The sequence below is a fragment of the Antechinus flavipes genome, chromosome 3 (assembly GCF_016432865.1).
Source record: "Antechinus flavipes isolate AdamAnt ecotype Samford, QLD, Australia chromosome 3, AdamAnt_v2, whole genome shotgun sequence".
In the NCBI taxonomy this organism is placed as follows: Eukaryota; Metazoa; Chordata; class Mammalia; order Dasyuromorphia; family Dasyuridae; genus Antechinus; species Antechinus flavipes.
The window spans coordinates 25,115,192-25,139,782 of NC_067400.1; the positions used below are offsets into that span (position 1 = coordinate 25,115,192).

Sequence of the window (24,591 nt, forward strand, 5' to 3'; positions counted from 1 at the left end):
ATAGCCTCTTACCTTTGTTGACTATCAGTGTCAGCTAATTCTACTTTGTAAGGCACAAAATTCTTTGAGTCCCCAGGTTCCTCTTCATAATTCTTATTAAAAAAGATTATGAAATATTAATATAATTCCATACAATTATCACAAACAAAGAGATTAATTTGAGGGATATGCAGGTTTTATTTTTATCCCAATACTGACTCCAGGAATTCTGAATCTTGGGAGTTGTAAAATGCAGCATGAATTCTGCATGTGCCAAACATGAATTTAAGTTCCTTACTAACTGAACACTGTAGCTTCCTTCCCATAATAAAATATCAATAAAGCTATTCTATTCATTATGACAAAATGAGACAAATAAAACAACAAGAAAATCTATATAGATCACATGTCATGAAGTGGCTTTCAAAATTGAATACATATATACTATGGGAGAATAGGGAGACATCCACAGAAGGAGGTGGATAAAATCATTAAATACATAAAGTAGCTTTAAATGTACTTTCTTTACTGTAATGAAAGCTTTCCATCACATACTGTTAATAGAAATATTCAAGGTAGAAAGAATACCCTTTAATTCACACAGCCAACTAACCAAATTTTTTAAATTTCAAAAAACCAATTTATATATGTTTTCAAGAGCATATCCTTTGTGTAATATTGGTGGAAGCACTGTAAAGGGGAGGTCCTTATTACACTCTCATCATTAACTACAAATTATATTTATAATTAGAATTTGCTTTTCTACACATATGTTATAAAAACTAAAGTCAATTATTATCTGCAAATAAGCTTTCAAATTCCTGAAAAGTTGAGCCTCAACCCAGTCAACTAATTTGTCTTTCTACTCTTTGTAAATATATCAACTGGATTTTTGTTTTACAAGTGTATTAAATCCTATCAGTTGTACCTTTCCTCCTGAATAATGTCTAATTTTAATGCTATAAAATGAGTTTTGTATATTATTTTTATTATTATGAAAGGATAAGTAATATCATTCTTCTGAGATACTCACATCATCGAGTTCCACTATCTTCAAAGATGACTCAAGGTGCTCTAATTCAGGTTCTTCTGATAGGAAAGGGTCTGAATAACTTTCTTTCAGCTCTTCAACTAGAAAGTAAAACATGAAGAAATTATTCATTTCTCATCAAAGAACATTTCTTACTTGTTGATTTATTTTTTTCAAAACAGCATAGCCATTGATATACAGATATTCTCCTTTACATTCATGTGAACGTTTCAGAAATGTCAGTTTCCACAAGTGAAATATAAACTTTAATTATCCAATTAAAACTATTTTGTGACTATACAAGGGTTTAATCCTCACAAAAACTCACAAGTAAAATAGAGTTTTTATGTATATAATGAAAATATTGAATTAATGTGAAATTCTTTTTTTCTTCTCGTAAAAACCCATAATAGAAAAGAAATAAGTTTGAGTTTATAATTTTAAATTAAAAAAGAATGGGAGTGTACCTTGAAATCAGTAAATCACAGCTAAAGGTTCAGCTGCTTCCACAGACTGGTTATATTACCTTGTACAAGTCATTTAACCTCCTAGAGCATTAAATCAGAGGGGTCAAACATGCTGTCATGAGCTAAATGTAGTCCAAATCAAATTCTTATATAATTGAAATGTTTTTAACAAAATAAATTCAATAAAACATAAATTTACACGAAAAAAAGTCAATATGTTGCCTTCATGGATTTTTTTGTATGGGTTAATGATCTCTATTTCTCTTTGAGTTTGACATCAGTGTTCTGAAAATGATAACGACTTGTAATAAAATTGCCAACCTATATTGGTGGGAGTTTTTTTTTTTTTTTTTGAGATCCATAGAAGCAGTAAAATCACAGGTGCAGTCTCTATGTCTTATGCTTATTTTTAAAACATTCATTTTAATTAACACGAGATTTTTTTTTTTTATCCACAGAAAACAAAGGACAATTTTTTAAAGAAAGAATGTTTGAGAGATCTAGAAATCTCTTACTGGCCATTCTAATTGAGGATAATGCATATCAAAAAAAAAAAAAAAACTCTCTGAAGGAAGTTTAATGCATTGATGGAAGCTTAATGCCTTAAAATCAAAATCATAATTTATCAATGTTATCAAATTCAATATACCTTCAATATTATCATCTTTTTCACTTAATTCCTGGTCTTCAGTAGAAGCTGGTAAAGGTGTGGATGATTCACTAGTGGCTATAGTTGGACTTTGTTCTTTCTCCATTGACATGTTCCTTGCACTATGAAACAAAAGAGCAATGAAAATATTAAAAAGTGATTTAAAACAATTCTATAAGCAGTCTTGACTTATTTCAAAATGTATCATGAAGAAGAAGAATTATTCCTAAATAGATAGAAGAGCCTAATTCGTTCAGACAACAGGCTAAAATGTTAATTTTACAAGCTGCCTCTGCAGAGAATAACAATCATAATATAAAAAAGTCTTATAATTTATTTATAAATATGTACTCTAAGAAACTGGCTGGATTTCTATGTAAGTAGTACAGCCAATGGGCCACTTCTCTTACAAAGAACTCTGTGCCATACCACTAAGTTTTCATCTTGGTAAAATTATACCAATGAAAATTTCTTAGGTAGCACTTTACTGAAAAATTAGCAACATCTGCATCTGGTTTAGAATTGCCATTAAAAGAACACAACAACTTTACTCAAATTTGTGTAATTTTTGGTCAGAAGGAACCTTACAGATCATGCAGTCCAAATCCTTTGTTTTAACAAATCTATAAACTGAGGCATACAAATGCTAAATAGCTTGACCTAAATCAAGTTGATAATTAGGAGATGAGGCCAGACAATATACTGTGATCTATATCTGATAATTAATCTACTTTAGTCACTCCTCTATTCCTTCCTGTAAGTCTGCAGCAAAGAGTGACTACAAAATAGAGCTGCTTTTAAAGTCATTGTAACAGAATCCATGATGCAATCTTCAATAGCTTTAAGCACCCCTTGTGTACTCCATGAGGAGGGTCACAAATTCATTGTGCCCTACCCTGAGCACAACATTTCCAGATCTTGATTACTGCCTTCAGATCTGATTTGTATTTTAAGGAGCATATTAATAATATGTTATTCATGTCAGAGGAGGGAAAACAAGATGAGAAAGAAAACCCTGAATAAGCATGGGCTATTTAGCGTGAAAAAAAAAATTTTAAAGGCCATGCATAATAGTTATATTTAAGAATATGAAAGATCTTTGAAGAAACAGTGACTAAACTTGTTGTACTCTCCTTCCTGCCCCAAATCCCACCAAGTCTGAAGTCAGGATGACTTTTAGTCAAATCCAGCCTCAGACATTTACTAGCTGTGTGACCCTGAGCAAGTCACCTGTCTCTGTTTATCTTAAACTACTGGAGAAGGAAATGTCAAACCATTTCATTATCACTTATTTGCTTCCATATTGTCTCCCTTCAGAGGTACCAAGAAACTCTCCATAAAGTGATTGTCTCAGTTCTGTCTTTGATCTAAAAGGCCAAGTGACCATCCTTTTAAATTTAATAACCTGTTGGCCTTGTTAATAAAATGATTAAGTAGATCCCCTCAAAAAAATAAAGAAAATTCCCCAAAGAGTTGGACAGGAATAAACAACTGAACAATAACAAGAAAAAATGAAAGTTTCAATATAGAGTGAATTCCCTTTCATCAATGGACTTTAAGCCTAAAACAAAAACATCTGCATGACCACTTTTCTATAGCAGATTTATAAAGGGGGTTCCTGGAGAGATCCAGGTTAGAGGAGATGGCTGCTGAGGTTCTTTCTAATTCTGAGGTTCTGATTTGTAGCATGACTGAAACCCACTCAGCACTAATATATAGTACTGGAAGTCTTTGTCTCTGAGAGTGATTTATGCTTATCTGTTAGAAAAGAGAAAGACTGGAACCTCTACTTAAGTCAATGGTATACATTATGCAAATGTAACTATAGAGTGAAATGAATATGAATATAAAAGCATACATATGCAATATATATTATGTATATGATAAATATATTATACAGAGAGAGATTTGTCAGTAGATTCTGAGCTTACTTTGGACTATTTCTCTAAAGGTAATAACAAGGTCTATTGAGCTCTTATCTTACCAGTTCATTCCTGTGATCAATAGAATACATTTCTGAGGCAGTTCACCAGAGCATGGGTAGAGTCTATGACCATAAGAGCTTTTTCTCTATTAAAAAAATCTAACAACCATTATATATTATTGGAACATTGGCCTTTACCTAGGAATTATTAGATTTGTTCTAATTGAGTGAAGTGAACCTTAATAGGGAAATTCTATTTAAACGTTAGTATTTGGAAACAAGGGAGAAAAAAAGATGCCAGATCACAGGATGTTCAGACTAAAAGTCTGAAATGACTTAGGGTGACTCTTCATTTGACAAAATCTTGAGACTGCAATTCTTTCAATAAATATAAACAAAATGAAGATCTAGTTATTTACATTCTTATCCTCATGCTTTGTTTTGCTTTGTTTTTTTTTCCATTATGAATGATAATTCCCAACACAAATCACCTTGTGTACTTTTACGATGTATTTGAGAGAAATCATATACCAATAATATAACATATGGAACTGTAGCTTTTAAAATTATTAATTATTCTATACAGTACCAGAAGATGCCATAGTAGCCAATGAATGTGAATTTCAGAGATTCAGAAAGCAGAAGGAAAATCTTTGAAATTTATGAAGAAATCACAAGTACAATGAAATGCTTTGTAAAGCTGTAAATTTTCATTGCCTGGAAGTTTTGAAACACAAGCTGATTGACAATCTTGAGTAGACAGAGGGTTCACCTAATCTCAAAGATCTCATAACTGGCATAAAAGGTCAGAAAATCATTAAGTTAAAAATAATAATAATAAGTTAATATCAATCAATAAGTTATCAATACTTATCAAATAAATATCAAATTTGAAGTATCAAATAATAATATCAAATAAGTTAATCAATAAGTTAAAAATATAACTTTGTGATTAAAGTCTCCAAAGGCATTGCCCTTTACATGTTGGGAAAAGATGAGTTTTTGTTAAGGCTAGATCTAAGAAGTTTGTCTAGTTCTATCTATATACTCAAAAGCAGAAACATTTCAAGCATGATTTTAGCTCTAGCTTTCGGTCAAATTGACAGCCTGGCTGACCTACCAAGGGTTACATCTGCAGAGACCTTAACAATACACAAAGGAAAGTGAACCAATATGGCCAAAGTTATAGTTAACATTATTCTCAAAAATGTTTTGTTGTTGAATGCAGTTATCTCAGCACAACATATCAATGAAAAATAAAAAAATGCAAAAAAGTGTAATATATGATTTGATTAATTCAAACATTACTTGGGTTTAAATCAAATAGAGGTTAAAAAAAGTCTTGGTTGAAATCACAAAGTTTCATTCAAAGTTTCAATAACAATGATTTTCTGACTTTTTATGCCAGATTTCTCTTTTTTCTATATGAAAATTGTATTTTTGAACATTAGGTTAACTAATAAATACCTGTCATATTAACAAATGGAATTAGAATTCTTAGCAGAAAAATGGGAATTTCATAGTGACTTAATCTTGCCTTAATATTATTATTTATTCAATTATGAAAACAACAGATAAATTATCTCTAGAGAGATACTTTTGTACAATTAGAGAATATTTAAAAATGTTGTGTTGCTTATTAATATTGTATACATTTGGTAAATACCTTCTTTGTTTCTTAAGCCATAATCTTTCCATGTAAGTCAGGCTGTCTTCTTTAAATTCAATATGAAGGGGCTCTCTCCAAATTTTCAGATTTGTCTGTACTGCAGATGCTTCCATTTGCTCTAAAAAAAAAAAATTGTTCATCTATCATTCAAAACTAACTGATTACTACATCTCATCAAATGCTGCTCAATGCAAAGGGCATATATTTACTTTGTCTTAATCAATAGGCTTAGACTGTAAAAAAATTATAATGAATACATAAAATTAATAGAATCCAAATATTCATTTGATTTGCAAAGTAATATAAACAAAATCAACAAGTTTAAAATGCATGCATTATTTTCTTGACCTGCAACTATATAATATTGCCTTTTCAAGCAAACTGATTACTGTGAAAAAAAGATAAATTAAATAGATGTATTGCCTTTCCATCAGCCATAAAACATTAACATTACAGGGCATGGAAAGAAGAAATATTCAACCATGACACTTGCAGGAGACAACTGCCTGCCTAAATTTATTTCTTTATGATATTATATATGCCAATTCTTAGATATTATTAAAAGAAAAACTTTCATTTATTCTGATGCACTGATGATTTCACAAATACATGCACTTTTTCACTATAACTTTTGCTGTTAAAATTAAGAGTTAATAATAGTAACAGTAATAGCTAATGTTTATATAGTACCTATTATGTGACAGACTCTTTTCTAAGTGCTTTATGTATCTGTGAAAAAATAAGATTTGACCATCAAAACTCATAAAGGATACAATCAAAAGTAGCATGGACAGTAAGAAGCATGTAGAAATCCCTTCACTAACAAGCTTCTAGTATAATTGTAATATCAATGTCCACAGAAGTATTCTTCAATTATTTATTTAATGCCCATTATGTATAAGGAATTTGTGAGGAATAAAAGGATGATCAAAATACAATCCCTCAGTTGACAGACATTCAACTGATATCTTGGGTGTCATAAAATGGCTATATCTTTAAAATATCTGGTGTAGAGAAAAAGATTTGGTGGCAGGGACAACAACCTTGAGAGGTAGGTTCTATTATTATTTCCATTTTACAGGAAATGACAACAGGAAGAGGTTAAATGTCTCACTCAAAATGACATAATCAATAAGTGTCTGAAAAATGAATTTGAATTCAGATTTCCTGACTCTAGATCTAGCACTCTACTAACTATATAATCTAGATACTTCAGGTTTATATATCTCTCCAATATAGTCATGATTGAGTAAGATTAGTGAGAATAAATAGTGATCCATAAGACATAATTTCAAATAGAAATGAAAATAAGCACACTTTATTAAACACACATATATAATCATATTTTTTAAAAGGACACCTATGAATAGTGATCCACAAAATATTATTCTCAATAGAAATTAATACAACCACACACACTTTCTTACACACATATAAGTAATTATTATTTTTTTAAATGACACATATTTTATGAAAATGAATCTGTACCTGGGGAAGTTTCAGCATTCTTTTGAATATGTTTCTCTTTGTTTTCACGGTTGCTATTTCTCCACTGAATTAAAATTTCTTGAAATGATCTAGCAGACTCCTCCTCATCAAATGATCCTTGAAGCAGGAGCCCACCCATCTGATTTGTTGATTCATCCTTTTTTAATGATTTAGAATCTACCTAATTCAATTTAAAGTATTAATCAAAGATGTTATGCAATTGTTTCATTATTTTAAAATCTTAGGTATTGCAACATGACCTCTTAAAAATAAATTCCACATTTATTAACTTCCAACTATAAACATGATATTGAAATTTTCATTAAATGCATGCCTATTTCTCTAGTTTCCAATATTTTCTATAGTCTTTCAGTATTGTGAACTTTCAAATAAGAGTTTATAAACATATAAAAAATTCAACTAGATAAAATGAAGCAAAGTAGTCTGCTGTACTATACTCAAAGTTTAGTGACAAAAGTCTAAATAGAGTCACTAAGTATATAAAGATACTTTGCCTCTGCCTACAATGAGAGCAAAACAAAGGACATCAATTGGTCAAAGGAAGAAATAATTTTGACCAATCAAATTGGATAATTCAAATAATAATAATAGTTATTATTGTTATTATAAATTTCTTAATAGAACCTGAATTTTTCAACATGGCTGTCTACAGCAATCAAATACATTAAGTAGCTGTCAAATCTCAACATTGTATAGTTTTTTATCTCTATAATTATAAGATTAATACTTTTCTCATTGTTTTTCATTATTTCAATAAATTGGGTGAGCCTATTTTTTTTGATCTAGCCAAATTGAGAGATAGATATCAAAATGTCATCCAATGCTATGTTGGTGTATGGAAAGAATACAAGTAGAAGTAATACAATTAAAACTGTTATGTGTTTATTACAGGTCTTTGAACCTGCTATATCAAAATTCAGTAGCATAAAGAGCCATTCAATTGATTCATCAATGCAAACACCTTGAATCAAAACTTTGAATATATAATGAGAATTGGAGCCAAAAATAAATAGTAGGAAGAGAATGGGCCATTTTGCATTTGATAAACTGTATTATACTTTCGAAAATCCTAAATTGTCATACTGAAAGAGAAGAATGACATTTTCATTGCAATTTTTTCCAAGTATTATATGTGCCTGTGACTAACTCATTCAATCACTAAGCATGGACTTAGTAAGCACTTACTACCTTCTAGGCACTCTGCTAAGCAATAAGGAGAAAAAAATTAAAAGGATCAAGCATTTGGTAAAACAATATATATGTGTGTGCATATGTGCATCTACATCTAGACAGAGATAAACAAACACACAAAGAGGCAATGGCAACAAAAGAGATGAGATCCAAATCCTATTTCTTCTTATTCTTCCAAACCAACATTGAATATGGAAACTCTTCCACAAAAAGTCTAATTTTCAGTGGAACTTATTGGGAGAGGAGAGGGATTGATTAATAATCATTTACTAAGTGTTTACTATATTCTGGGTTATGTGCTAAATGCTGGAGATACAAATATGAGCAAAATGAAAGGCATTTCTTGCCTTCAGGGAGCTTACATTCTTCTGGAGAAAAACTACACATAAAAGGGGGCTGAAAAATATCTGGGAGGAGTTATCATTTCAGGGCCATTGTGACGAAGTCTAGAAAATAAAATTTTGTTAGTCTGGATCTTTTATAAAAATAGAAGTTCTGGGAGGAACTTACCAAAGAGAGAAGGGGACTATAGAAGAAGGAGAAGATAAATGGAGCATGGGGTCAAAGTTTAGGGGGTGACCCTCTCTTTTTATTGAATTTAAATATGTTTGTTTCACAAATAAGGGTAAATATGCTTTTTAATAAAGAAATACTAAACTTTAATACAACAAAATAGTTCCAAAATAATCATAGAGATTTAGATGAATATGAATTATAGTTCATATAATGCAAGATTTGGGCTTGTTTTCCTTCTCCTTACCTCAGAGTCAGTGGTCTGTGGAGTCGGAGTTATTGAGGCATTTACATTTTTATTACTCTCTTTTTTTAAATTCTTTTCCTCTTGAGATTCATCAGGATAAACTTCCTTTAAAAATCGTTGGGCACTATCCAATTTGGTCAAAACTTGAGTTCTCGTCTATAAGAGCAACGTGATTAAAAATCAAAAATATGTTATGAATATATTACATTGTGACTTACTTTGTTTACAACTTGATTATGAACTTTGTTTAATATGTATTAATATGTAATAGCAGCATGAATTTCTACATACCCTTATCATGATAGTTCTCTATTCTGAGACCTACTCTTAATATTGAGATAAAACAGGTTTTCCAAAGGCTTAAAACCAGCGGTTCACAATATTTGACAAGAGTTTGCACATTGGAAGGATTTTGAGTGCAAAGCAAAAAATGAAGAATATATCTATCACCCAATCAACAGCTTCATCCCAGTTAGTTATACCTGTTCACTAGCAAATAACCAATAGGCCAGATATAGATAATGATTTAATTTAGAGGTCACAACAATTCATTACAACGTTTTGTGTATCTACTCTGAAGTCTGTATGATAACAGTGGTAGGGGAGAAAATTGAATCTGAATCAAGAAAAGGAGCACATATATAAATCCTTTTATTACATTAAGATATTACTTTGTACTAATACATTTAAGGAAAAAACCCTGATATGTGTATAATCTGTGCATCTCATTAAACCCAATTAGTAGCTAATACTTATCTGCATCAGAGGAAAAAGTTCGCAAATTTATTCAACTCAAGAATTCAATTTAACAAGACTCTGTGGAAAATACATCAATGCTAATTCTTTCTTCAATTAAAAGTTTATGGCTGATTATAGGGCTCTAGCAACCAGTAAAATTAAATACTGTTTAAAATTCTTGCTACATATTGACAAATATATGTAAATGTTACAAATATTGCATGTATTTCACACAATAAAAACAAATTTAACCAATATTTTCAGATAGCATTATTATTATTCAAAGTATAGATAATGACTTAAATTAAACTTTTCAAAAAGTTGTACTTCCAATTAATACGTGAAAAAAGAATAATTGATGAATTGCTGATTGTTCTTTGGTGATGACAGTAGTCAATTTGTAGCCACAATGTATATGAGAGGTAAAAGCTCATTTATTCACTCATTCAATCAATCAACACTTATTTATTAAGCACATATTAAGCCCAAAGCAATTAGTACAACTCAAAGGAAGCCAATATAGGACAGGAAAAATCCTCTGGCTTCTACTACCTCTTTACAAGCTTTCAGAAAAATTCAGTTTTAGTGGAAAGTTTTAAAGTGCAAAGAAATCTTAACCTTGGAGTTACTGGAAGCTTTCTTGATAGGGTGCATATGAATGACATACTGAATCCTTGGTAATGCTGTAAGATTTTACCTGACCACAGACTGGACTTTATAATTATAGATACATCGCATGTTTTATAAGCCTCAATTGGTCATTTTCAGATGATGAAATTAAAGCCATCTATAGTTATATGAAAAAAGCTAGAGAAATGCAAATTAAAACAACTCTGAGGTACCACCTCACAACTCTCAGATTGGTTACAATGACAGGAAAAGATAATGATAAATGTTGAAAGGGATGTGGGAAAACTGGAACATCAATGCATTGTTGGTGGAGTTGTGATATGATTCAACCATTTTGGAAAACAATTTAGAACTATACCCAAAGGACAATCAAAAATATGTATACCCTTTGACCCAACAGTGCAATTACTGCATCTGCAACCCAAGGAACTCATAAAGGGAAAATATCCACGTGTGCAAAAAATATTTATAGCATCTCTTTTTGTGCTAACAAAGAATTGGAAAAGGAGTAGATACCCATCATGTGGGGAATGGCTGAACAAGTTGTGGTATATGAAGAAAATGGAATATTATTGTTCTATAAAAATAATGAACAAGCTGCTTATAGAAAGACCTGGAAAGATTTACACAAACTGATGCTGAATGAAACAAGCAGAACCAGGAATACATTGTACATAATAACAGGAAGAATGTGTGATGATCAACTATGAAACACTTGGTTCTTTTTAGTGGATCAGCGATACAAAGCAATCCCAATAGACTTTGGACAGAAAATGCCATCTGCATCCATTAAAAGAACTATGCAGACTGAATGTAAATCAACACATGCTATGCTCACTCCCCTTTTTTTTTCTATTTTTGTATCTCTCCCTTGGTTTTCCCCTTTTTCTCTAATTTTTCTCTCCCAACATGATTTATAAAGCAATATGTTTTAAAAATAAATAAATTTATTAGAAAAATAATAAATAAATGCAACTGGGGGAAAATAGTATAAGAAAAATAAGAGTTCAGAAAATAGCTCTACAGAGGCAATACTGACCAGAACACAAGCAAACGGGGCTGGTCTTTTAAAAAGATAAGTGCCCTCAAAGGTGTCATAGGGTGAAGTCATTACTTTTGGTTTCAGAAAGATCACATTTTAAATCCTACCTCAGACATTTAGCTGTTGGGTGACTCTGTGCAAGGCACTGGATCCCTCAATCACAGTTTCCTCATCAGTAAAATAAGAATAATAAGGATTATCCATTTCATAGGGTGGTTGTTAACATCAAATATAAAACACTTGGCAAATCTTAACCTAATACATAAATGCTGACTTGTAGTAGCAGTAACATTTGGGAAAGAAAGAAATTACTTATAAAGTATAAAGAGAGAGGCTAGAACACAGAACATTTATGTTATATTTATATATTTGTATGACAAATTAATATTTAGTGGGAAAGTGTCTAAATTTTATGTCTCTCTAGTATGGAGAGAAGGAAGTACCATAGATTACTTGACATTTGAAATTAACAAACAATACATGCACACTCAAACACATAGACACACAAAAAACATGTAGAAGTAGACTTTTTTTGGAGTAGGTAGATTTTTCTCTCTCATACTCTCTCTTTTGCTCATTATTTGTGCTGTAAAAAAGCAGTTTTGATTTATGCTTTTTTATTTCTTTTTTTCTGACTCTCTGGTTTGGAAGAGAAATAGAGAAATCCCAAGGTATTCTTCTCCAAACCATCCTCTTCCCTTAAACTTCACCTACTTTCCCCCTTGCCTCCACCATGCTCTCTCTCTTTTTAAAAGCTTAGTGGCTCCACAATACACTGTCTTTTTTCTAGAAGTATAATTAGCTGTATAAAAGTAGGCCAATAAGAGCCAGCAAATGTGTTTTCGTTGGTCTTCTTTCCTTCCCAAAGGTAATTTGGCTATTGGCTGCAAACTTCATTTCTGCTCCCAATATTCTCTCTCTCTCTCTCTCTCTCTCTCTCTCTCTCTCTCTCTCTCTCTCTCTCTCTCTCTCTCTGTGTGTGTGTGTGTGTGTGTGTGTGTGTGTGTAAATGTGTGTTCTCCCTCTCATGAACTTCATACCAGATCATTTCCTTTCTGTATGTGTCTTTTCTGGCTTGACTGTAGGATGTACAATTTACTGGGGAAAGTTGCTATAGCTAAGTTCCACTTGCAAAATAATTTGGCAAAGTTTATTCTTCTATGAATGCGCAATGATCATTTATTTTACTATAGGCTAAAATTTCCCCAGTCATGATCAATGAGTATTTTAATCCTGAATACTTAATAAATTATACTTCTAAGACAGATAATGAAGCATACCTCTTTTCTCCCAGCAGAGTGAAAGGAACATGAGAGAACAGCACATACAATGTCATATGCAATTTCATTATTGAATACTTTTGCTTAACTGCTTTGTTTTTCACAAAAGAGGGTTGAATTCAGAGGAAAGCATGGCAAGGGCTCTGATATAAAAATAAAATATATTACTATAATATATTCAACATAAATTTACACTTATTTTTAATGAAAGATGAAAGAAATTATAACTTTCAATACACAAGCTGTAAAGTGCCATTATTGCTGAAGCTCAAATATCCCAAATTTGTATAAGTCATGTGACATGTCAAAGACATATCTATTTTACTTTTCAAATGGCAGGACATCATACTACAGGAAGAAGCATAGCCCCTGGAGGTAACTGGCCTAACAATACCACACAGATTCAGTGCCAGATCAAGCACTAACTTGGGACACAAAAACCATTGCTGTAACTAAGAAGAATGTGATAGAAGTCCATCTGCCTAAAATAAGGCCCTTAGAACTGCGTGAATAAAACTACCTCTGAAACCAGGTTGATAAGTGTATTTTTAGGAGCTCTTCATGAGCATCCTACAAAACATATAATTTATAAACTAAATTTCAAAATAATTAAGAGAATTCTATATAAAATATCAGGATTTTTGAGTAAATCCAGATATCCAACATTCAGTGGCAGAAAATTCCCATATTTCTTCAGGAATCTCTCAAAAAAACTGGAACTAATGTGCTCTGTGATGCCTCCAATAGCTGTTAAGATCTGGCAGAAAGCCGAAAATGGAAGCCAACTGGGTGTTAGTGATCCTACAAATCAAATTAGCACCCCAGCCAATATGATGTAACTGCTCTTAAAAATCTAAGAGATGGATGGGATGGCAAAGAGTTGCTTGATGGTCCCACCCAGAATGGTCATAATACTAACATTGTCACAGAGAATAGAGTATCAAGTAGAATTCCATCATACCATGGTACAGATGAACAAATAAAAAATACTAATACCCCAAGAGAGCAATAATCCTTCAATAAATACATAGGGAACTGACTACGCAAGCAGGCTAACCCTGGGTATATATGAATAGATTATCTGAAAATGCATATGCTTTTATTATGCACAAGGGCTATATCATAACAAATTTGGGATGGGTTTGTGCCACTTTTAGGTTAAGGATGACACCTTGCTTTTTATCAATTATATATTTAATTTTAAATTATACAACAATGTATTGTCAGTTACTTGTATTGTAAATCAATGTTATGCAGGAGAATCATATGAATAATTTCTTTCCTTGGCCCAAATTAGAACAAATAAAAGCAGAAATCAAAGATATTTATATCTCAAAGAAGGTACTGAAATAATACTTGTAAAACAAACTCAACAAGGAGTACTGAATAATGACAACATTATTCAGATAGCAACAATAGAGATACCTTAAATGATTTTGAAAAGGATAAGCCCCTACTTAGAAGAGAATCTTTGCACTTCTTTTTGAGTGTCATAACATGAATCCATAGACTACTTATACCAAATAAAGACATTTTTAAAAGGCTAGAATTTGCTATAAACATTATAAATAAATGCAGTCTCCCAACTGTACTTCAGAAAAAATATGAAATCATTGCAGAAACTGCATTCAACAGTATATGACGCAGCTGTTGCCACAATTAAAAGGAAACTTGATGTCATGTGGGAATATTCCAAAGGAAAGGTACCAAATATCCCTATGACAAAAGCAACTTGTCACAATTATTGAAGATCTATAAAAAACAATAGATTACGTCATCATCTAACAGATACGCCCAGTAACACCTTGAACACCATATGTCACTTATTTAAGACCTCAAAAAAGAGATATACAGAATAATCTTCAAAACATAGAATACTATCAGAAGTGCCTGAAACCTTTAATCAAAAATTGAGAGTTTAAGACATCATAAAGAATCAAGGCAGCAGAAAGAACAAAATAAACATTTCAACATCACCCAAAGTCTCCGTGAAAAAGCTTGTAAAATACAAGGAAATTAGAAGGTTTACCCAGAAAATGAGAATTGTAAAATACTTGATCAACTATTTGATAATAAAACATCTTACTAAAGTGTACAATGAATCAAATGTTACAGAAAGCTTACACAGCTTTAACATAAATAATGAGCAGTTATGTTAAAAGAGGCAATTGACCTTGTTCTTTTCTTCAAAACTGGAAAGTGACAAGTCAAAATAATAATAAAAATACCCAGCATTCATATGGTACTAACTATGTGTCAGGAAGTGTGCTGAGAAATTTACAATTATTATCTCATTTTGGTCTTCACAATGCTAGGAACTAAGTGCTATTATTAAGTCCATTTTACAAATAAGGAAATTGAAACAGGCCAAGGGAAAATGACTTGCTCTGAATCAAACAAATTAGATCTTCTTGACTCTACTCCCTAGTGATGTATAATGTAACAGCAGAGCATTTTGCTAACTTTCTTTACAAAGCTAAATGACCCCCTTTTCTATGAAGACCGAGTTAGCACCCTGGATACCTTAGAATCAGCCAGAGTCAGGATAAACAAAAGTCCTTGGGGTAGAAGTAATTTGGATGGATGCAGAATCTCCATGACCTTTCCTCTTCATCTCCCGACCAAAAAGTGACTCTGTCTAGTCTTATTCCACCCTTCAGTTCCTCTTACAGTTCTCTTGATACACCAATTATCGAGCCAGCACAGAATAGTGGGAAAGATCATTTTCCAAGCATATGCTAATAGAGTATTGTCCAATTGGTAGTTAGCCTTAAGTGCTCAGTTGTCCATCCTCAGTGCATCAACTCAAGAGTTTCAGCCCTTTACACTTTTCTACACATGATAATCCATGAATTGCCACAGGATGAGAACATCAGTAACCTTTTCAAATAACATTTATTAGTTTATGTGTTTTATACAAATGATTCCTAGCTTGTATAATTTTTTTTTAAATCCATAAACACTTAGAAACCAATATGTTGCCTGAGGAACAAAAGCTTACATGAAAAAGACCCAAGTACATAAAAGAGTGACTCATAATTGATTTAATGATTAGTATACAAGAAATCTGGAAATTTCCATAACATCTAAATTGTCTATTATCACAGTATTTGGCTTATATACTCATCACTAAGTCACGCTCAGAAAATATTTATGCTGAATACAAACATTGTGAGATCACTAAAATACCTGATGGCCACATGTTAATTGATCTCTATTTAATACTTGCCAATCTTAGATCATTTGTTAAGTGTTTACTCTGTTTCAGGCATTGTACTGAGCACTGTAGGCATAAAGAAAATGATAAACATGGTTCCAGCCTGAGCAGGAGAGACAATTTGCAGGTCAACTATGCATAAATATATACATATATACATACATAAATATATATTTGAGAAAGAGAGGAAGGAAAGAGGGAGCAAAGAAGGGAGAGAAGGAGACAGAGACAAAGAGAAAGAGGACAGAGAGAGAGGGAGAAAGGAAGGAAAAAAAGAAGGAAGGAAGGAAGGAGGGAGGGAGGGAGGGAGGGAGAGAGGAGGGAAGAGAAGGGAAGGGAAAGGAGGGAGGGGAGAAGAGAGAGAAGGAGGGAGGGAGGAAGACCAGAAGAGAGGTGTAAACATAGGGAAGGGTAAAGAAAAAATTCCTTCAGAAGGTAGAATTCGAGCTGAGTTCTGAAGGAAGTTAGGAAGTGGAGATAAAGAAGAAGAATGTTCCAGGTAAGGGAGTGAGTCAGTAAAAAGATTTAGAGGCAAGAGATCAGAGATACAGTGTGAAAAACAATAAACAAGCCATTATCAATGGATCTTAAAGTTCAGATAATGAAATAATATTTAAGAAAATGGGAGAGCTAGAAAAGAACTGGGTTGCAAAGGACTTTAAAAGCAAAGAGGATTTTGTAATATGAAATAAGGAGCAAGCTAATTCAGTTTCAATTGATCAAAGATGGACAGAAGCAGCTACACCCAAAGAAAGAACACTGGGAAATGAATATAAACTGCTTGCATTTTTGTTTTTCTTCCCGGGTTATTTCTACCTTCTGAATCCAATTCTCCCTGTGCAACAAAAAAACTGTTCGGTTCTGCACACATATATTGTATCTAGGATATACTGTAAAGGACTGCTTGCCATCTGGGGGAGGGGGTGGAGGGAAGGAGGGGAAAAATCGGAACAGAAGTGAGTGCAAGGGATAATGCTATAAAAAATTACCCTGGCATGGATTTTATCAATAAAAAGTTATTTAAAAAAAAGAAATAAAGAGCAAGCAAAGTTTACTGAGTTAGGGATGAGGAGGTAACAGCTTGACAACTATCTCACTTTGGTACCTAAATGGAGAATCATCAGAGCAAGGAAAGATTCATAGTAGGGATTCCAACCAGAAGACTTTTGTCATAGTCAAGGCATTGAGTAATAAGTGTGCACAGGTTGGTGAATGGAGGAATGAAGACAAAGGGAAATATATATGAGATATATTGTGAAGTTGAAATTACAAAACCTGGCTAGAATAAAAACGTGGAGAATTGAGTCAAGAATGACATCATGATTGTTAGGTTGGATGACTTAAATGTTGGTGCCCTGAACAGTAACAGAGAATTCTTGAAAACGGGAAGTTTGGGATGGAAAGATAATGAGTTCTGTTTTGAATGTGCTGAGTGTAATATGTCTATAAGACATCCAGTGCAAGTGCCTAAAACATAGTTGGTATTGCTAGAATGGAGCTGAGGAAAGAGGTGAGGCTTTAGGTTAGATAGAGATCTAGGAATCATCTACATAGAGATGATAATTTGACCTATAGTAGCTGATGAGATAACCAACTGAGACTTCATATTGGGAGAAAAGGATCAAGAAATTAATAAGATGAATAGTAACATATAAAAAAGTATCATCGAGGGACAGCTAGTTGATTCAATGGATAAAGTACTAGCCCTGAAGTCAGGAGGACCTGAGTTCAAATCTGATCTCAGACATTTAATACTTCTTAGCTGTGTGACCCTGGGCAAGTCATTTAACCCCAATTGACTAGGGAAAAAAAGTATCATCTTCCACAGGGATAACTTGAGCGCTTTAAGATTCTACCTAATTTTAAATTTCCTGAACAGACCCTCATTTGGCTTTCAAGTTTCAGAACTTGGTCATACCAAAGCAAAATATTAAGTACTTGACGTATTTGAATGACAATGTCAACTACTGAGAATACTATGTACCTTCACCTAATAGAAACTTTCTTCAATAATATCAAAATATTTTTTGCACTCAGGAATTTTTAAAGTATCCTAAGAATAGAGGCTAAAACCTTTGATCCTGAATTTTAACCAATGGATGAAAATAATACTCACAAATACCTTGGTCTTCTCCAGCAAAAATACATCAAGCATAAATCTATCAAGGACTGCCTAGCATCCTGAAGTCAAAGTTTAATGGGAAGAACACATTTAAAGCATTTAATAATTATGCAATACTAGTCTTAACTCAAACTGATGGCATAGAAAATAGATGTTGACAGAGCTAAGAGATGATAAAACAAGAGTCTAGAATGATACATTAGAGGCTAGCTATGTTTTTTGGACTGACAGACAACAAAGGCTCACACTGGAAGTAACAACTTACAAATTTAAAACTCAAATTATAAACTGCTCTGGTGTTAAAATGTTATCTATCACCTATCAAGCCATCATCTAAAACATTCACCCATAAAAACTTAAAAACAATATTTTAATAGATGAAAGCATACCAAATATTCATAATCATTAAGATACCCAATCCAAAAGTTTCTGGAGAACCAAAAGCTAGTATCAACAAATAAAAATATATGGAAATAGGATAAAGTACTTTGTCAAGAAGATTAGCCTTTGTGTAGGAGAGATCCATCATTCTTTCCCTCAGCAATATCAACTGCCACTGACAGGACAAGCAAGTTAGTCCAACTAATGCTAGAAGAAATCTCAATGGAGAAACAGGCGGTAGCATATTCCTAGGAAAATAAAACTGCTGACATCATCAGCTCCCTTCAGTTCTAGGTAAAGACAGTCCAAGATCCTGTGTCCAAAAGCCCCAGGAATAGTATTTTCCTCCAGACTACTGACCCTACTTCCAGCCCAGTCTCAGCAACCAACATTCAGAAAAAAATCACTCATGATGAAGATGCTACCTTTCAACTGCTATCAGGTACTGAACTTTCCACCTGTTGTGTAAGCAGCCATTGCTGCTGAAAACCTAGAAATGAAAGTTCTCTCCCTTGAACTCTTCTATACTATACTATATACTATATACTATACAAACTGATGTTGAACATAGAAATTAATATGGCGTCCATCAATGGAAGTGACATAAATGAATGTACCCTGTCATCTACTCTCTAGAAATATTCTGAGGACCCACATAGCCTTTCCATCTGTCTCCTCCTAGCAAAATTTGAGCTCCTAAAGAGCCAGAACTAGTTTGTTGTTTTTTTTTTCTAGTGAGATGCCCATGATTTGTCATAATACTTTGCAAACATTAAGTACTTAAATGTTTTTGTTATCATTAAAAGCCACTTAGAGTGAAATAAAAAAGTGAACTATAAATGATGCTCACATTAATTCTACCAATAAAGAATTAAATAAAAAGTTGAAATGTGGAGTTTGGTTTATAAAAAAGGAAGATATTATTCATTAGTATCAACTCATTATCAATATTACTTATAGAAAAGTTAAACTTAAGGAAACCACACTTATGGATCAAAGAAGTTTTGTGGTGAATCAATGGAAACTGTGCAACATTAACACCAAAGATTGCAAAAATTTGGCATCTACAAGATATCTAAAAAGGGAAGAAAATGTGGTTAGAATTTTGCATCCTAAACTCACTGTCATAACTAATAGATAACTAATCCCCATGTTACAAATGCAAATCCCAACTAACTCCAAAAATGAAAACTAAGTTGCATTGGAATCAGAGCAGAAGGGGACCATTCTCCATGGACACCACCCCTCAGGTCAGAGATTGATACATAAAAAATTTTTTAATATTTTATATCTACTACTCAGGGCAGCTAGGTGGTATAGCAGCTAGAAGGATGAGCCTGAAGTCAGGGAAAAAAAAGAAATTAATTAAATAAGATACTTTGCATTGTTTGCCTACGTTTTATCATTTTTAAAATAAGCTAAAGGAGGAAATGACAAGTCACTCCAATATCTTTGCTAAGAAAACCCCATATGGGATCTTGAAGAGTCTAACACACCTAAACAACAAAAACATTAACTACTCAATCTCCAAACTACATAAAAGGAAAAGCTTTTAAAAGATAGAGATCAAGTGGACAAAAAGTAAAAACTATATGGAAATAACAGAAGAGAGAAAGGAACTTTGTCACTTACCAGTGGACTAGTCATAATGATTGCAGAGAGTCCACAGAAAATGAACTTAAATAACAATGCTCTGATTCAGCTCTAAAAGATAGTCCTTTTAGCCACTTCCATAATAGTCTCCAGAACATAAAACATACAGATTAAGAGCAGGATAGTGACTTGTCCTTGTACCTTTTCTATCTGATTTCCAAAAGATGAGAACAAGATAAAAGTAATGGTGGCAGTAGAATGGTGGTAGTGGTAAGCATAGTGGTGGTAGTAGAAGTAGTAGTAGTAGTAGTAGTAGTAGTAGTAGTAGTAGTAGTAGTAGTAGTAGTAATAGTGGTAATAGTAAAAGTTGTAGTAGGAATAGTGATAATACAAGTTTCATGACCTCTTAATAATCTATCTTTCCTGTCCCAGTCTCTCTAATGACCTCCAATCTCACATCTCCAAGTGCTTTTCAAACATCCTGAATTGGATGTCCACTAGACAACATAGCCAAAACAGAATTCCCTCTAAACTCTTCCCTCTCGTTCAACTCCTACTTTTCTTATCCTGTAGAGAATATTATTATCCCAGTCCCTCAAACTCGCAGCTCCTAGGGGTTATCCTGGGCTCCTCACTCTCTCTTACCCATTTCCAAACTATTGTAAATGTCTGCCAAATTCATCTTTACAACTTTCCCCATTATGTTCCTCTCTTTCTTCTGACCCTGCTCTGATTCTAATGCAGACTTCATTACTTCATGTCTGAATTTTTGCAGTAGCTGCTGGTGAGTCTACCTGCCTCGAGTCTCTTCCCACCCCAAATCTTCTTCCATTCAGTGACTGAGGTGATTTTCCCAAAATGCAAGTCTGATCACGTCACTACCACCACTACCCATTCAATAAACTCCAGTGGCTCTCTATTACCTCCAGAAACAAACACAAAATGATATTTGGCATTTAAAAGCTGTAATACTCTCCCTCTCTCCCAGTCCAATTTTCTTATACCTTACTCCCTGATCCAAGGACCCTGGCATCCTGACTGTTCTATGAACAAACTTTCTATTATGCAGCTGTGGCCATTCTCTCTAGCAGTCCAGCATTTTCACTTTATCCAGATCAATTATATATATTTACAGTGCATGACAAAATCATTAGCTAAGAATTGAGTCAAAAGTTGTTTTTTTAAAGAATCAAAGAAGGCATTACAAGTTTTATAAGCTTTCAGACAACTGAGTCACTAGAAAGAACACCTTAACTGAAGTCAGAAAGAACTGAATTCAAATCCAGACTTAGATATTTGTGAACTAGAAAAAAATCATATAATCTCTGTGATTCCATTTTTCTGATTTGTGAGGGTGACTAATAAAGAGTACTCATTTCATAATGTTGTGGGATCAGATGAAATATATTCATAAACCTTTAATAGTGTCTGCATACTGTCACATAACCTCTATCTACTCCACTTTTCTCATTTGTAAGGGGGTGCACCTACTTCACAGTATTGTGGGATCAAATAAAATATATTTGTAAAGTTTTAATAGTATCTGGCATAGTAGTTAATACTTAGTAATATATAATAAGTGCTTATCTCCTTCCTTCTTATTGAATCAATAGCCTTTGTACATTTTGAATCTAGCCTTTTGTTTTTCAAGCAATATATTTTTTCTTATAATTGTTTATAGATTTTTAAATTGATATGTAAATTCTTCATCTAAATTGGTATACATTTGGAAAGATAACTGGTTTTCTCATCTGGTAGTAATCAAAAAATTAGAGAAAATGATTCAGGCTCATTTCTGCACAGAAGCTGGAAGTGCCTTGTTAGAAATTCAGGTCTAACTGTGAATGCTTTGAGTCAATAATGATAGATCTTATCTTGTTCTGTTTCTTTATAGAGATCCTAGAATTTTAGTTGCTCTCTTCCTTGGTACTACTCTGTCTTTTATTATATCAATGTTGTGCAAACTTTCTGCTTTTCTTTTGATACAACTTGAATCTTCACCATGTTGGATTTATTACATAAGAGAAAATACAATGGTCTCCCAAGTGAGAACAGAGGTATGGTAAGAAAAAGCAAGACCTGACCTCTCCTAGGTATGTGCGATCAACAAAACAGAGGATGGCAAAATAATATCCCAATGCCATTTCAAGAGCCAATCATAGAGCCTTTTTTTACCCAAGAAAAACACACCTACCATTATTCCCAGCATCACTCCACTCAACTCCCTCTTTTTTCTTTGAAAAATAATTCCTTCCCTCTTTCTAAGACGTGTCATTTCATCAGCAGAATTTTCAGCTAACTCATGACTCATGTGATTTTATCATGTGATTTATTTTCATTTACATATTGGCAATCATGCACATTCATGGCAATGTGGTAAAAAAAAAAAAAAAGGGTGATGAACGTATTTTTATCTGCAAAAAGGAGAAATGGATTTGCAAAAAGTGTTCATGATTTTCCTCCAGAAACTTCTCAAGTAAAAAATAGAGGAATTTTTAAAAAGCAGAAAAGTGGCCAAGTTTGTGGGTAGATGAGATAATAATTGCCTCTGTCCTCTGATGCTGGTGCTGAATGGAGGAGCAGCTTCACAGGCTGGGGACAGCAGAACTGTACACAGGACTGGCCGTGCCAAGCCAGACAGCTCAGGAGTTCTGAGCTTGAATTGCCTGGGACTCATTCTGGAACATGTGCTTTTCATAAGGCAACAGTGCCTGCACCAAGTGGCAGGAAGATTAGAGATCACAGGTGTGTGACTTCTAGCATCATTTCCCCTGCGCCTTCCCATCTCCCTCTCATTTTTTTGGCCATTTCATAGTGATTGTGTTACAAAAAGCTAATATAATTAGGATGAATGTTTTGTTATAAAGAATTGCATGCAGAAAAGGGAAGTATCAACAATCTCTAGTGAAAGATAACAGTTTTTGGTGGTCACAGGAATCTAATCCCCTGTTCCTCACATGTTTAATGAATCAAGATTCATATTTTTGACTTACAGTTTTCTAGAAATATTAATCCCATGAAAGTTGAGGATTGACTGTAATTGCTACCCACCAGAATTATTCTTGTACCATAAGTACTATTCTATTTTCCTTCCCTGTTCCCTAGATCACTTTGTAATTACAGTATATATCCCTTGAACCATGGGTTTTGTGGTACGGGAAGGGAGCAAGCACCCTCCTTTCTAAACTCTTTTTTTTATTTTATGGGTATCATCTACATAAATTCTGGCAATAACATGAATATGACGAAAGGTAAAACAAATGTCTGACATATAGCTTTGTAGTGGAAAACGGAGGTGTTTATGATCAGAATTTAAGACCACTTCATTGCCAACATAAATTACAGAAGGGTTATCCTTAAAAACCCAGGCTTATTTTTTTTGGTGGAAAAAAGTCAAAGAAAAGAATATAACTGCAGGCAAAAATTTAGCACCTACCTAATATCTAGCAAGATATAGCTTGGTGTTCAGAACTTAATTCAGAACCACACCATGGACTGACAGATAACAAATTCCCATATTACAAATAGGAACCTACAACTATCACAAAGATCCCAACCAATAAGGTCAACCAGATTATTTATCCCAGATCAAAATGTATCTAAGACAATGTGAAATACTTATACTTCTCAAACTGCATAGAACAAAATGTTTCCAAAATACAGGTGTCTAACAGAGGATTTTATAATGGAAGCTAGTTGGATATAGTATCTGACCAGGATAGCTCATCTTCCTGAGTTCAAATCTAGCCTCAGACACTTACTAGTGGTGTGACTCTAAGGAAGTCATATAACCCTGTTTGACTCAATTTCCTCATATATAAAATGAGCTGGAGAAGGAAATGGCAAACCACTACAGTGTATTTTCCAAGAAAACTCCAAACAGGGTCCAAAAGAGTTCAAGCATCAGTATCACCAACAACAAAGACTATATATAATGGTAACAGAATGAGGTATATATCTTGTTCATTCTGCTGCTGCTGGAATTGTACTGAGGATGATCTCAGCAAGTGAATAAATGAATACAATGAACTTACATGGTAATATTTTTTCAACTCCAAAAAGCAGTTATTTTATCCACTTGTTCAAGTCCATAGAACAGTATAACAAAGAATAGTATTATTTTCTCAGGATCATTTTTATGTGAACCAGTGAAAAAATTGTTATGAGTGAGATAGTAGTAATAACAGAAAGGTTATCCTTAAGGAGGCCAGATATATTGATCGAGGTATACTATTCAATGAAGTCTCATAATCTTTGCAACACAGCCAACACATACATGCAATGTATATATTCACATAAATTGTAAAAATGTATCATTTCTTGGATTTCCAGAAAGGTACAGGTAGAGAAAATAATAAATACTCTTTATAAACTCCCAAACAACCAACTTCCATGCTACAAATATATATC

General features: G+C 33.1%; 1 protein-coding gene across 3 annotated transcripts in view; it reads right to left on the minus strand.

The window, feature by feature from the left end:
* Nucleotides 1-24,591, minus strand: part of ZBBX (zinc finger B-box domain containing) — a 112,952-nt gene that overhangs the window by 46,453 nt on the left and 41,908 nt on the right. For all 3 annotated transcript variants that reach the window (XM_051983125.1, XM_051983124.1, XM_051983126.1), the window contains 6 exons: nucleotides 9,179-9,334; nucleotides 7,207-7,387; nucleotides 5,716-5,836; nucleotides 2,126-2,247; nucleotides 1,013-1,110; nucleotides 13-92 (listed from right to left, as the gene is read on the minus strand). In XM_051983125.1, the coding sequence (XP_051839085.1) occupies nucleotides 13-92; nucleotides 1,013-1,110; nucleotides 2,126-2,247; nucleotides 5,716-5,836; nucleotides 7,207-7,387; nucleotides 9,179-9,334 (758 nt within the window). The remainder of the gene's footprint in view (nucleotides 1-12; nucleotides 93-1,012; nucleotides 1,111-2,125; nucleotides 2,248-5,715; nucleotides 5,837-7,206; nucleotides 7,388-9,178; nucleotides 9,335-24,591) is intronic.